The sequence below is a fragment of the Natrix helvetica genome (genome assembly GCF_964273705.1).
Source record: "Natrix helvetica genome assembly, chromosome: 3".
Classification (NCBI taxonomy): domain Eukaryota; kingdom Metazoa; phylum Chordata; class Lepidosauria; order Squamata; family Natricidae; genus Natrix; species Natrix helvetica.
The window spans coordinates 142,783,804-142,796,319 of NC_138549.1; the positions used below are offsets into that span (position 1 = coordinate 142,783,804).

A 12,516-nucleotide genomic window follows, 5' to 3' on the forward strand; every position below is an offset into this window, starting at 1 on the left:
GAGGAAGTTGTGATGGAAAGCAGCTGTCGTTCATCAACCTTGAGAGACCTGCTTCATTAGATTCCTTTTCCCTCTGAATTGTTTCCAGCTGGCCATTTCTTTTGGGATGAGTACTTAGTTTAAGTATTGGTGCCTGAATTAGCACATTGCATCCAGATTGGGGAAAAAAAGAAGAAGTAATGTGTATTTCATATTCCAAGCTACTTCTTGGCTTTAGATTCAGAGTAAATTTTCCAATGATAAACATGAATATTCTATTTTTTTTCCTCCTTGTTTAAAACGACAGTTAATTCTGTTGGCTGCCTTGAATACAGAAAGGTAGGCTATACATTGAATAAATAAATAATCATCCAAGTTGGGTTTGCAATATAATGTTTTGAATTGGGCTTTTGTTTGGGTTCCCAAACCATTAGCTATAACAGTTTTCATGATGCTCTGGTTCCATTTCCTCTGTGCTTCTTTCTTCAGTCTGCCAGTACTTTGTCACAATTTTGCTAGCGTTGAGTTGGGTTAGTTCAAGCTCGGGGGTTTCTCTGAGCATTTAAGCATTTTGGCTGTGTAAAAATCCACACTTAGGAAATGAGTTTGCTATTAGTATACATATTGAATGCTTTCTATATTTGATGAATGGTAATCTGGAGGCCAGATTTTCTATCAACGGCATCTGTGCAGTCCTTAATGTATAGGTTTAATTGAACTTTTAAAATGCTTTGCTAAACTAAAAGTCCATTCCATTCTTTCTACAACACTGAGCCAAATACGCCTTTTGATTGTCCTCATAGCATTTGGTAATGTATGTTGTTTCTGAATAAATGCCATTTCTCCTACTTTGGCTAATAAGGATTGAGGAGTTGAATTCTAATATTTTGAGCTACATACCCCCCAAAAAAACCCCTCCCACAATGCTGCCTTTGCTTTACACCATTTTTGAAGGTGGAACATTTAAGTTTGTATTCTATCTTGTTGTGTATAGACTCTCGGGGAAAAGAAACATGAGACATAAATTAGAGGTGAAGTATGCCTGGGTAAAACAAAAGCATTGTTTTCAACTTTGCAAATTTTACATCTAATTCCCATATTATTTGGGACTGGGGATATACAGTAATCTGTATGAAACATTGTGAATATTTCATTTTTCAACTGCCTCTTTAAAATACAAGGCACTATTAGCAATGATTATGTTGTGCAATTTAAAGATGGAAACTTTGCTACACAAAAAATATGCAGTGATTTAAATTAAATTAAAAATTAAAAATGATCATCTATCATTTTGACATTGTTGAACACTGTTTAACTGCAGATGTCTCTTGGTTTGGTTTTAGTGATTAACCCATCCTGCTCTCTTGCTACACAGAAGCTGGTAGGGCTAGATTTCCATGTTTAATATTATTGCCATCCTTCTTTCTGCTGCAGAATCTCAGCGGGAGAGCAGTAGCAGGCCAGGAACAGCAGGTTATGTCACAGAAGAGATATGGAAAAAGGCTGGTAAGTAAGGAAGCCTGTTTCAATGCATTGCTGCGAGACATTATTTTGTTTAGAAGCACCTAGTAAGCACGAATTCCTATCACTGATCTAAAGAGACAATATCTAGAGAGCCAGAGTGAATCAAAAATTCCAAATAAATAGCAGAGGTGGATCTGAATTACAACTAAACAGGCAAGCAGCTGGTCTGAGAAGCTGGCATGCGGTCCAAGAGTCATCCTAGCATATTCAGACTGGATATTTTCTGGGCAACTGGTGGCAGTGGCAACATCCACTCTGTTTCAGAAAAGACATAGCAGAATTGTGAGGAAACAAAAAAGGAAGTGGTCCTGTTCCTGAAAGGGCAAAGGAGAGAGGACAAATGGAAATCCACAATCAATACGTCTTGGTTTACGTTAAGGGTATAATTTCTCTATTTATTTATTTTTTGCAAATGTCCTTGCAGCATTCTGTCAAGCGGTCAGGTTTATCTAGCTATGGATAAATGTTTCAAGTAGTTTAGGAGAACTTTGCTTTAAATTGTATACGGTAAGTAATAGTTTCACAACTAATTAAGGTGCTGACTGAAAAAATATGTGTACATATGATTGGTTTGCCTTTATCTTTTGGGAAGAGACATTAGTTATATACAATTAATAACTAAATCTTAAATAAAAGAAAGCTCAGTCAAAATGAAGATACATAGGCCACAAGTACAAATATTTCTCCTGGACAGTGACATTAACATGGAAACTGTAACATGGACAATGTAGTTATGAATCCTGTAAGTGAAAGAGAGGTAGAATATAGATACCAAGAAAAAATAGAAGCCTTGAAAGGGCTTGAGTTTGAATTTCTACAAAGACTTTTGTATAATTTTGGATAATTTGGCATTTTTCAGACATGATTACTTTCCAAGATTTATGGTGACTCAGTGGTTATGATGCAGTATTGCAGGCTACTGCCCAAAGTCAGGAGTTCAATCCTGACTGGCTGAAGGTTGACTCAGCCTTCCATCCTTCCGTGGTTGGTAAAAGGAGGACCCAGATTGTTGGGCGCAATATGCTGACATGGTAAACTGCTCAGAGAGTGCTGTAAAGCACTGTGGAGTGGCATATAAGTCTAAGTGCTATTACTATTGCTCTTCCAAGCTTTTTATAAGGAGGGGGTGAAGTTTTATAAATTAATTCATTTATTGTAAGAATCTTCCCATACCTTCCCTCTCTGATAAGTGAACTGACTCCTCTCCTTTCATATATCAAGTCTGAGTTATTTGCTCTAATTAGTTTGAAGTTAAGCATAAAAATTTTGCAGCAGTGGAAAGATCTTGTCTCTATTGCCTAGTTGTCTTGTCTTTAGAACAGGCAGGCAACTGTCTTTATTGGATGTCCCAAAGGCGCTTTTTCAGAAGGCAATTGGACTTTCTTGTTTTTTCTTTGAAGACATTTCGCTTCTCATCGAAGAAGCTTCTTCAGCTCTGACAGAATAGTGGCAAATGGAAGGATTTATACTCCTGGCATTCAAATCCTGCACCTTTGGGACATCCATGACCTGGAAGACTGAGAATCTCTACAGAGTCTTTGTTGGATGATATGGCCCTTTGTTCACCCCCCGCCCCCCACTCTTGATCAAAATGGTTTCAGGGTGTGTTTTTCTACTCCACTTTGAAGTACACTGCCTTGTCATCTTGAGCGCTCTGTTCATTTGGGAAAGCATGCTTCCATTGATTGCAGGTCAACCCAGCAGCTTATCAGCTACTTTGCAAAAGAAAGAAAGAAAGCCTGTTGAATTGGGTCAGAACTTATTATTTTTAAAGCTGCTGGTTTCATAGTTATCATGAATAACTATAAAACCACAATGATTTTATGAGTATTTGCCTTGCAAAGAAAAGGTTGCTGGTTCTATCCTTAGCAGAATGTTTTTAAATTACAGTGGTACCTTGGTACTCAACTGCTTTGAAAATCATTCAATATTGTATTAACTCATTTTGACATGAAAATTTTGTCCCTGTACTCTTTGTTCAGTATTCAACACAAGCTAGAACTTGTCAGTCAGGTGCCTTGTGATTTACTACATTATTCCTTATGGAAAAAAATTTGTTTGGTACTCATCATTTTTTTGTACTCATCGTGCCTCCTGGAACCAATTAACGATGAGTGTTGAGGTTCTATTGTGTTATTTCTCTTTCTCTGAGCTTGACTTCCCTGCCCTGTTTTACTTGTTTTCCAGTAATCTGTGTAAAATGTTTTCCCCTCAGTTTCCAAATAGCTCAAATATTCTAAATAGTAAAATGAAGATGATGCTTAAGTTCAGGAGCGCTTCGGGGGAAACTAAAGTTATGGGTGACTTTGGCCTTTTATTACAGAGTTGATTGGAAGTGTCTTCTTCAAAGATTACATTTTACTTTCCATCATGAAGCTGTTTGATGTACAACCTTCGTTTTCTTTCAGAAGAAGCTGTGAATGAAGTCAAACGCCAGGCTATGTCTGAAGTCCAAAAAGCAGTGGCAGAGGCTGAGCAGAAGGCATTTGAAATGATCGCATCAGAAAGGGCTAGAATGGAGCAGACCATTGCTGATGCCAAACGCCAGGCTACTGAAGACGCTTTCCTAGTCATTAATGAGCAAGAAGAGTCTACAGAGGTGAGGACTAAGCAGAAATATCTGGTGTTTTGGGAGGGCATAGGGAAACTCTTGGACATCATCTTAAAGATGAAGTAACTTTGTGTTGGTTTTGGAGGTGAGGGGGAAACTGTCTGGGTTTTTAGAATTTCATCACTACTTTTTATGTTATAAATTAATCTGACTATGGAGATTCTCAATCATTCAGGTCATGGTTGTCCCAAAGATGCTTTATTCAAAAGGCAACTGGATTTTCTTTGTTTTTCCTTAAAGACATTTCACTTCTTATCCAAGAAAGTTCTGAATAGTGGAGAATAGAAATAATTACCATGTTTTCCTGAAAATAAGACCTGGTCTTATTTTCTTTTTGCTCCCCAAATAAGCACCAGGTCTTCTTTTGGGGGCATGTATTACCCGCTTTTAGGACCACCAGAGCCATGCCTGCCATGTCCCCACACCTGTCATGTTGCTACCCAACTTCTTTGCAGCCACTCACAGCCAGACTCCATGAGGCTTGTTGCGCTGGTGCTGCCTCTCATGGCTGGAGGTTGCATGGCGCATTGCCATTGTGTGAGCGGAAGCACAGGTGCAACAAGCCTTGCAGGGTTTGGCCATTAGCGGTGGCAGTGCAATGCTGCTGCAGAAGAAGTTGGGCACCGGCACAACAGGTGTTAGGACGTGGGAGTCACCTGGCTGCAGCAGTCGTAAGGTAAGTGGGTGTGGGATGCATGGGGCAACTCCACCCCCACCCCCTCTCTACCTTGATTTCAATGCCTGTGCCTCGCCCCACCTCTACAAGTAGATGGTGGGCAGGGCTTAACTAGGGCTTATTTTTTTGGGGGGTAGGCCTTATATTAGGCATAGGCATGAAAATCGGGGTAGCGGTTGTTTTCAAGGTAGGTTGTATTTTCAGGGAAATACGGTATATTCCTTCCAGCTATCCAGAAAATGAAAGGAATATAAATCCTTGTTGGGAAGATTGCAGTCTCAAAGCCAGTGTAAATAAATAGTATTTCAGCAGCTTTTTTTTTTTTTGCATCTTGAATAATTATGTTCATTTACCATTGTTAAAATTCACTTGGTAAAGGAAAACGTGCTCTTCAGAAACATGCTATTTGAGCCTGTTATATGGCTCACTGAAGGTTGCTAATTAAGTTATTCCTCTTATATTTGTGCCAAGGAAAAACCTTGTTGGGATTACTAGGAACACCTTCATTGAAATGTAAATTCACAAATCTATGAACATATCATATGACAGTTACAGCTGATGTAATTATAGCTAGGTTGCCATTTGATAGAGTTTGGCAAACTGTTCTATGTTATTGTGGACAACATTTGAATTTGATTATAGAAGGAATTTTCTTACTAGCAGCATAATAGCACCTCCCTCAAGGCCTTTTTCCTCCTTGAAATAATAAACCAACTTCAAACTGTTTATTTGGCAGTATCTTTAAAGGAGAAGTTTGTTCTTTGGTTTTTTCAGAGCTGCTGGAATTGTGGTCGCAAAGCCAGTGAGACATGCAGCGGATGTAACATTGCTCGTTATTGTGGCTCCTTCTGCCAGCACAAAGATTGGGAGAGACATCATCGAATCTGTGGGCAAGGCCTGCACAGCCAAGTTAAGCCAGTGTCCTTATCAGCCAGCCGGTCTTCAGCTGCCACCCTCAATGCAGTGGATGGAATAGCAAGTCCCGCTCTGGAAAAAACATCCACAACCACTTCTCGATCCTCCACTCCAGCCTCTGTGACAGCAGTAGATACAAATGCACTCTAAAAGGGAACTCTGCATTCAATACATTTTTTTGTTTGTTATTTTGTACTTTGGAAAACAGAAACCTCAATACATGATTCAAAATTTATATTCCCGCACTTTGGAATTCAGGCTATTTGTTGGGGAGGTCGGCTTTTCCACAATATTACAGTGACATTTTTAGAAATCTATGTTAGCCCTTCCAATTTGGGATCTCAGAATGATCTCAGTGGTTCCTAGAATATGGAGAACTTTGTTTTAATGGAACTTTCTCAAAAGATACTCTGTGTTGATATAATTTTAAGCTTCTAAGCTAGCAGATTGTTCTCTCTTTTTATCACAAAGCAAAGCTGCTTGGAAAGCCTTTTCTCTCCATTTAATCTTCCCATTCTTTCTCTGTATTATCCGAACAATTGGGGTTTCACTACCACCAACCATTGCTATTTGAGTACCTCTAGGCTTTTCACATATTGTGACAGAATAAGTGGACCATTTCATTATCAGGCAGAACGATGTAAATAAAATACAATATAAGCAGCCTGACTCTTCTTTTTACCCTTCGTAGCTTAGCATTGAAGATTTTTTTGTTTGTTTTCATTTTCATTATTTTCCATCGTTCCTGAAATGGACACATGACTGAAAGATGTTGTTCTTGTGCTGTAAAAATGAAGATCTCAAACTTCTTCATATAATGACTCACCGGCTTTTTCACTTCCCAATTTTGGTAACTTATGGATACAGAGCAGAATGTTTACGAATTCGTCAGAGGGCCTAGACAGATTAAAATGTTCTGTCCAAAGATTTTTTTCCAAAACATCTTATTGGATCTTTTAACAAATCAGATTGTTTATTTTGTTATCCCAACTCTGACACGCTCTTCTCTGCATAAATATTGATGGCTTTATATATTTTGTTTTAAAGGTGCATTAGTGAATAAGTTAACTGGCACATACCACTCATGACTCAAACAGTTATTCCAATTAGTTCAGGCTTTCATGTTCAGGTGCCCTCTAGGTACATTGGTTTTCCGTTTTCATATTTCCCCAGATTAGATAACCAGTGACATAATTGTCTATGGGATTTCTCGAAGTCCAATACCTATGGAGAGTGTTGTGCTGGAGAAAATAAAGCTATTATCTCAAAACATGTTAGTTAAATTATAGAAGATTCGTGTCATTTAATAACATTCATGAACAGGCAAGGTTAATGTATTTAATTCTCCTTTTCTGTAAGCAAACTAAAATTGTTGACTCTATTGAAGAATTTCATGTATTTAAGTATCTGGCATCTTTCCAAGGTAAGTCATGAAGTTTTTTAGGTTCCAAGATCTACCCACTGTGGTTTTATAATGTATCTAGTTCTTTTGCCGCATTTAAGAAGGACTTTTTGTGATTTTCCCATCTTAAACCTGCCAGATTGATAGAGATCAAGATCAGCATACAGTAGGCAAACCACAACCATAGATGGAAAGCAGGTTTTGTTAGCTTTAAGATGCAAATTCCTAGAAAACTAGAGTTAATGTGATGATGGTTGAAAAGAGTTACACTCTTACAATTACCCTTAGTAACACAGCTGCTTTTTGCCAACACTAACATCAGAAATTATTAGGAGATATATTTATGCATTTAGTTTGAATCTCAGAGGAGTGGCGTCATATAAAGGTTTTTATTTTTGAAAGGCTATCAGAATTTATTCAGATTCATGTTTATGAAAATCCAGTATGCTAACTTCTAATCCCCTACATGTGGTTTACCTCAAACATCTGTTTTGCCGTACTCAGATATTAAATTGAGATAATAAATATACAGTCCTGAGGAAGAAGGCATTTATATGTAAGTAAAGACTTTATTCATATGATGCCAAAATCTCATGGTTTGATGTCATGTCTCAATTAACATATTGTAGCAACATAGTTTTCGGGGTGTATGAGATACTCTAAAGCACAGGTGTCAAACTCACGTCATGTTGCCATCATGTGATGTATTGTGATATATTCCTCCTTTGCAGGGCTGGGGTGGGTGTGGCCTGTGTTTGACGCATCCAGCCCACAGGCCGCCAGTTTGACACCTCTGCTTTAAAGTATTATTTGGTGCTTTAAGTTTTTTTTTTTTTGGCAGATTCTTGTGTTGCATATTTCCATTAATTCATATGCATATGCATTGCTTGGAGAAAAATATTTGGTTTACACCTGGAACTCATCCTTTAGTGATGATTTACCAAAGAGGGATATTTTTTAAAAAATTAATGCTGTTTAATAAAAAGGAAAATCCAAGGTCATGAGTTCACACATGTTTATAGATACATTTGAGTGTTCACTTTAAGAAAATGTTCATAGTACTCCAGGAACTATCAAGTTTGAACTGTTTCCAAGATTTTTCAGCGTATGTGAAAATAAGAATTAAAGCTGTGGTGCTAATATTACTTATTTGTTCCAAAACTGATGGCCACCTGATTCTCTCCATAGAACAGAATGATAGAAGATCCGCTCCAAAGAAAAGTATGAATGTAAGTTTGTCTGAGAGAGAGAAAAACTATACGTGTGTGTGAGGGAAAACATTCATTGGCATTCTAAGAGTATATGTAAATAGACAGTCTTCCATAATTTAACATGCAACTACAATAGCTTGCTGCGTATTAAGTGAAAAATACATCAATGTACATAGGTTACAATATTACCAGTCATAATTTTAAAATGATTTTTTGAAAATGGAAATAAAAGATAAGAAAATGCTACTATGGGAATACTTTGTGGATTCTGTTTTCTATATATTTTTGTCATTTGATTCTATATTAGGAATTTTTGTTACCAATTTCATGTGCATAACTTATTTAATATACTGTATAAAAGAACCCAAACCGTTCCAGATGTATTTAGTTTGTTCTACTCATAGCAGTCAATAAAGACTATGTTCACCTTATAATATGTTGACTTGCCTTGTTTTATTGAATATAATTTCAGCTAAAGCCTAGATTGACACATCATTAATATTATTTAAATCCTATCCCACTTTTTGTCTCAAAACAAGACATGGGGATCTTCTTTTGTTTCATCCTCATAAGCATCCTGTTAAGTCTCTCTGATATTATTCCAACACCTTAACTATTACACCACTACTATATAATAAGCCATAGCTATGCCTTGGTTTTGGATCAGCTTGTGTGAATCCAGTCACTGGCTTGTAAATTGTGCTTGGAGCTTTGCAAATCATGTAAACTAAGCCACAGTGGATTCCACAAATCAGGATTTTAAAAAACCAGTATATTTAAACGTAACCAATGGCAACTTACGATTTTTCATGTATAACACAGAGATTACAGCAGACAAAAGTCAGTCTGGCATAATTACTTTTTAATGTCTGAAAGCATGTTTAATTGCTGTTATGTTTTCCAAGCCAAGGATAGATTGAGGTTTCATAATTCAGGAAGAAAAACTGGGAATATCTACGGAGAACAGTACCAGAAACCCTTAATAGAATATGAAAAAAGGCAGATTGAGATTTATGAAAGAAATATGTATTTAATGTATTGTTTCAAGCCTGAAATATAGCCCTATTTTAGAACATCCCCAGATTTATGTATGTAATTGATTATGGGCGTTTTGAGTAGACTCACAATTAAGACATTTCATTGTATTAAGAAATTATCTTTGGAACAATTTCAGATAACTAATGCTGACTCTAAAATAATACATATATAAATAGAGCCCAAGCAAAATAGTAATGTTTGAATAGACATTTTATTCATCCTTACACACAGAAAACTCAAGATTAATCTTCATATTATGGCTTCATCATGGATAGACTATACGATTTAATTGTCTAAATATACTATTATGAGGTGCCTTCAATACTAATGAAGTGCTTTATTGCGCATTTTATTTGACAATGTTTCAGGAATGAATCTTTTAAGTGGGCATGTAAATTGCCTGATTTAACTGATTTACATAATTTAATAATCCAGGAGTATTTAAGAAATCTTAAAGGAATATTTTAAAAGCCCATAATTGGGCACGTTTTTTGATCCAGTGGCACAGTTGCGTGCTTTTACAAAAGAGCTATTGTGTATATGTTCAGTGAAAGAATCTTTGTTAATGGGAAAAAAACAGATCATTCTTAGCCACCCCTGCTATAATCTACCATCTACCATCTCAGTTTACTTGATTTTTGTATAAGTGGTCACAATTGAAAGCAAATCAGGATGGGAGGGAGGACACCATTTGCAATGTGCAACTCCCATGTAATTTTTATTTCAATAAACTTGTTTTAATAGTTTGACCAGAGAATCTCGGTGCCAAGGGACTGTGGGTATGTATATGCCCATACCCATACACCCTAAAATTAGTACTCTAATGTGGACATTTAGTATCCTGGAAATCATAGATGTATCCTTGACCTACATTGTAACAGTAGGAAGACACAGATTCTCCATGGTATTGACGAGGGAGTCCAGGATGGCTTATTCTAGCCTGCTATCTCATTGACTGAATTGAAATTCTGAAGACATGCCTCCTTGCAGTGGCGTAGCGTGGGTTGTCAGCACCCGGGGCAAGGCAAGTAATTTGCACCCCCTAAAGCGAGGGCGGCCCGACTGCAGCTGCCCCTGGGTCGGCATCAGTCAAGTGAGGCTCTCCATGCTGGCCTCCTGCCTTCCTCCCGAGGAGGAGCTCGAAGGGCAGCGGGAAAAGGCTCGACTGAAGGGAAGCAGGTGCCGCGGGGGTGGGAGGCACACCGGGGGCTTCGGGAAGGCGCCGGCTTCCCGGGGCGCTCCAGGCGGAGCGGGAGGACGCGGTGGTGTTGCAGCGGCGGGCAGACGGAGCGCAGCGCAGCGCCGCTCTCCTTCGGCTCCGCCTGGAGCGCCCCGGGAAGCCGGCGCCTTTCCGAAGCCCCCGGTGCGCCTCCCACCCCCGCGGCACCTGCTTCCCTTCAGTCGAGCCTTTTCCCGCTGCCCTTCGAGCTCCTCCTCGGGAGGAAAGAGACGGCCACAGTCCGGCAAAGGGCGGCGCAGGGCGAGTCAGGGCGCCCCCCCCAGATGTTGCGCCCGGTGCGGCCGGCCCCCCCTGCACCCCCCACGCTACGCCACTGCCTCCTTGGCAACGGTCCCCAATCTTTCAATTCAGTCTCAGCTCGCAGGAGTGTTTTCCTTGAGCTCTTCGCTCAGTTTGAAAGATTGTTGGATTTGTGCTTTAAATTCTTTGAATATCGATAGACTACAGAGGAAGAATTTTTCAGCGCTGTGAGTAGCACTGTAGACGCCGTTGAGGGCTCTATTAGCCCAAATTATAGCGATTGTCACTTTCACGCCTGTTGAGCTCTGGAACCTTGCCTCAGGAGCGTTTCACTGAGGGGAAGGCTAACAATTATTGTTTCAGAGAAGATCATGCAATTTAAACCTAGCGCAGTCAATTTTGAGTGCAGCGACACTATTGCTATTATTACAGGTAGTTATGGAAATGACAACTGCCCTTTGGCATTCATTAACTGCGCTGATTTCAAATTGACAGCAGTGGCTGAGGTGTCAGAGCCTGCTAAGCAACTGACTGTTAGCTGGGCATTTCAAAGTAGAGGATGTGGATGGTGAACAGAGACTTCAGTTCTGAACTGTGGCAAGAAGGTGGCCATAGCCTCTTACCGCGCTCAGCCAATGAATTTTCCTGCGTCCTCTTCACTAGCGCTAATGGTTGCCTCAAGGATCCTATTTCAGATCAATGGGATTGGTATGAGATGTTATATGCTCCCAGTTGTGGGAACATTCCAGAAGTGTTAGAAATTTAGGTTTCACAATTACCAGGCAGCAATTCAGCTCCTGAATTCATAACTTGTTATGTTAATTTGGGCATTAATGTCCCATCGCTTCTAGGTGGCACTAAACTCCCAAAGGCAAGGAAATTCTCAGTTGTAATCTCCAAAATTCCATGAATGATGTTTGAGATTAGCAGAAGACAGACAGAAAATAAAAGTACATTTTTTGAACTGTAGCAACGTATACAGTACTTATGAGATCAGCGATGGCGAACCTTTTTTGGCTTGCGGGCCATAAGTGGGGGGAGCGCAGGGGTGTGTGTGCAGGTGTGCTGCACCCATAATGCAATGTGGGACTTCCCAGTGTGCATGCGCGCACTACAGGTGCAACCCCCCCCCCATTTTTACATGCTTTTTTCACCCTTCCCGGGGTCCAGAGGCTTTATAGGAGCCTGGGGAGGGCAAAAACAGCCTCCCCCGCCCCCCCCAGACGCCCTCCGGAGGCTTCAGGGACCTTCACGACGCTTCCCTGAAGCCTTCAGAGCAGTCAAAATGATCCTCCGAGCAAACCGGAAGTGACTTCCGGTTTGCTCGGAGGGTCGTTTTGAGCGCTCCAAAGGCTTCAGGGACCGTCCGGAGGCCTCCCTGACGCCTTCGGAGAGCTCAAAACGACCCTCTGAGCAAACCGGAAGTCTGTTCCTGAACTTCCGGTTTGCCCGTAGGGGTGGTTTTTTACGCTCCGGAGGCTTCACGGAAGCTCATGAAGCCTCTGGAGGGCCTCCGGGGAGCGGGGGAGGCTCTTTTCACTCTCCCCAGGCTCCTATAAAGCCTCTGGAGCCTGAGGAGGGCGAAAAATGGCTTTAAAAAAGGGTGAACTCACGTGCCCTGACAAATGGCTCCGTGTGCCACCTGTGGCACGCGTGCCATAGGTTCGCCATCACTGTACT

At 40.1% G+C, this 12,516-nt stretch overlaps 1 protein-coding gene across 5 annotated transcripts in view; it reads left to right on the forward strand.

The window, feature by feature from the left end:
- The window catches only part of CBFA2T2 (CBFA2/RUNX1 partner transcriptional co-repressor 2), a 125,256-nt gene extending 116,504 nt beyond the window's left edge, over positions 1-8,752 (forward strand). For 4 of the 5 annotated variants that reach the window (XM_081946714.1, XM_081946712.1, XM_081946716.1 and 1 more), the window contains exons 9-11: positions 1,414-1,485; positions 3,912-4,102; positions 5,565-8,752. In XM_081946714.1, coding sequence (XP_081802840.1) covers positions 1,414-1,485; positions 3,912-4,102; positions 5,565-5,855 — 554 coding nt within the window. In that variant the 3' untranslated portion in view covers positions 5,856-8,752. The remainder of the gene's footprint in view (positions 1-1,413; positions 1,486-3,911; positions 4,103-5,564) is intronic. The other variant, XM_081946713.1, reaches the window with a different exon arrangement.
- Positions 8,753-12,516: the final 3,764 nt, after the last annotated feature.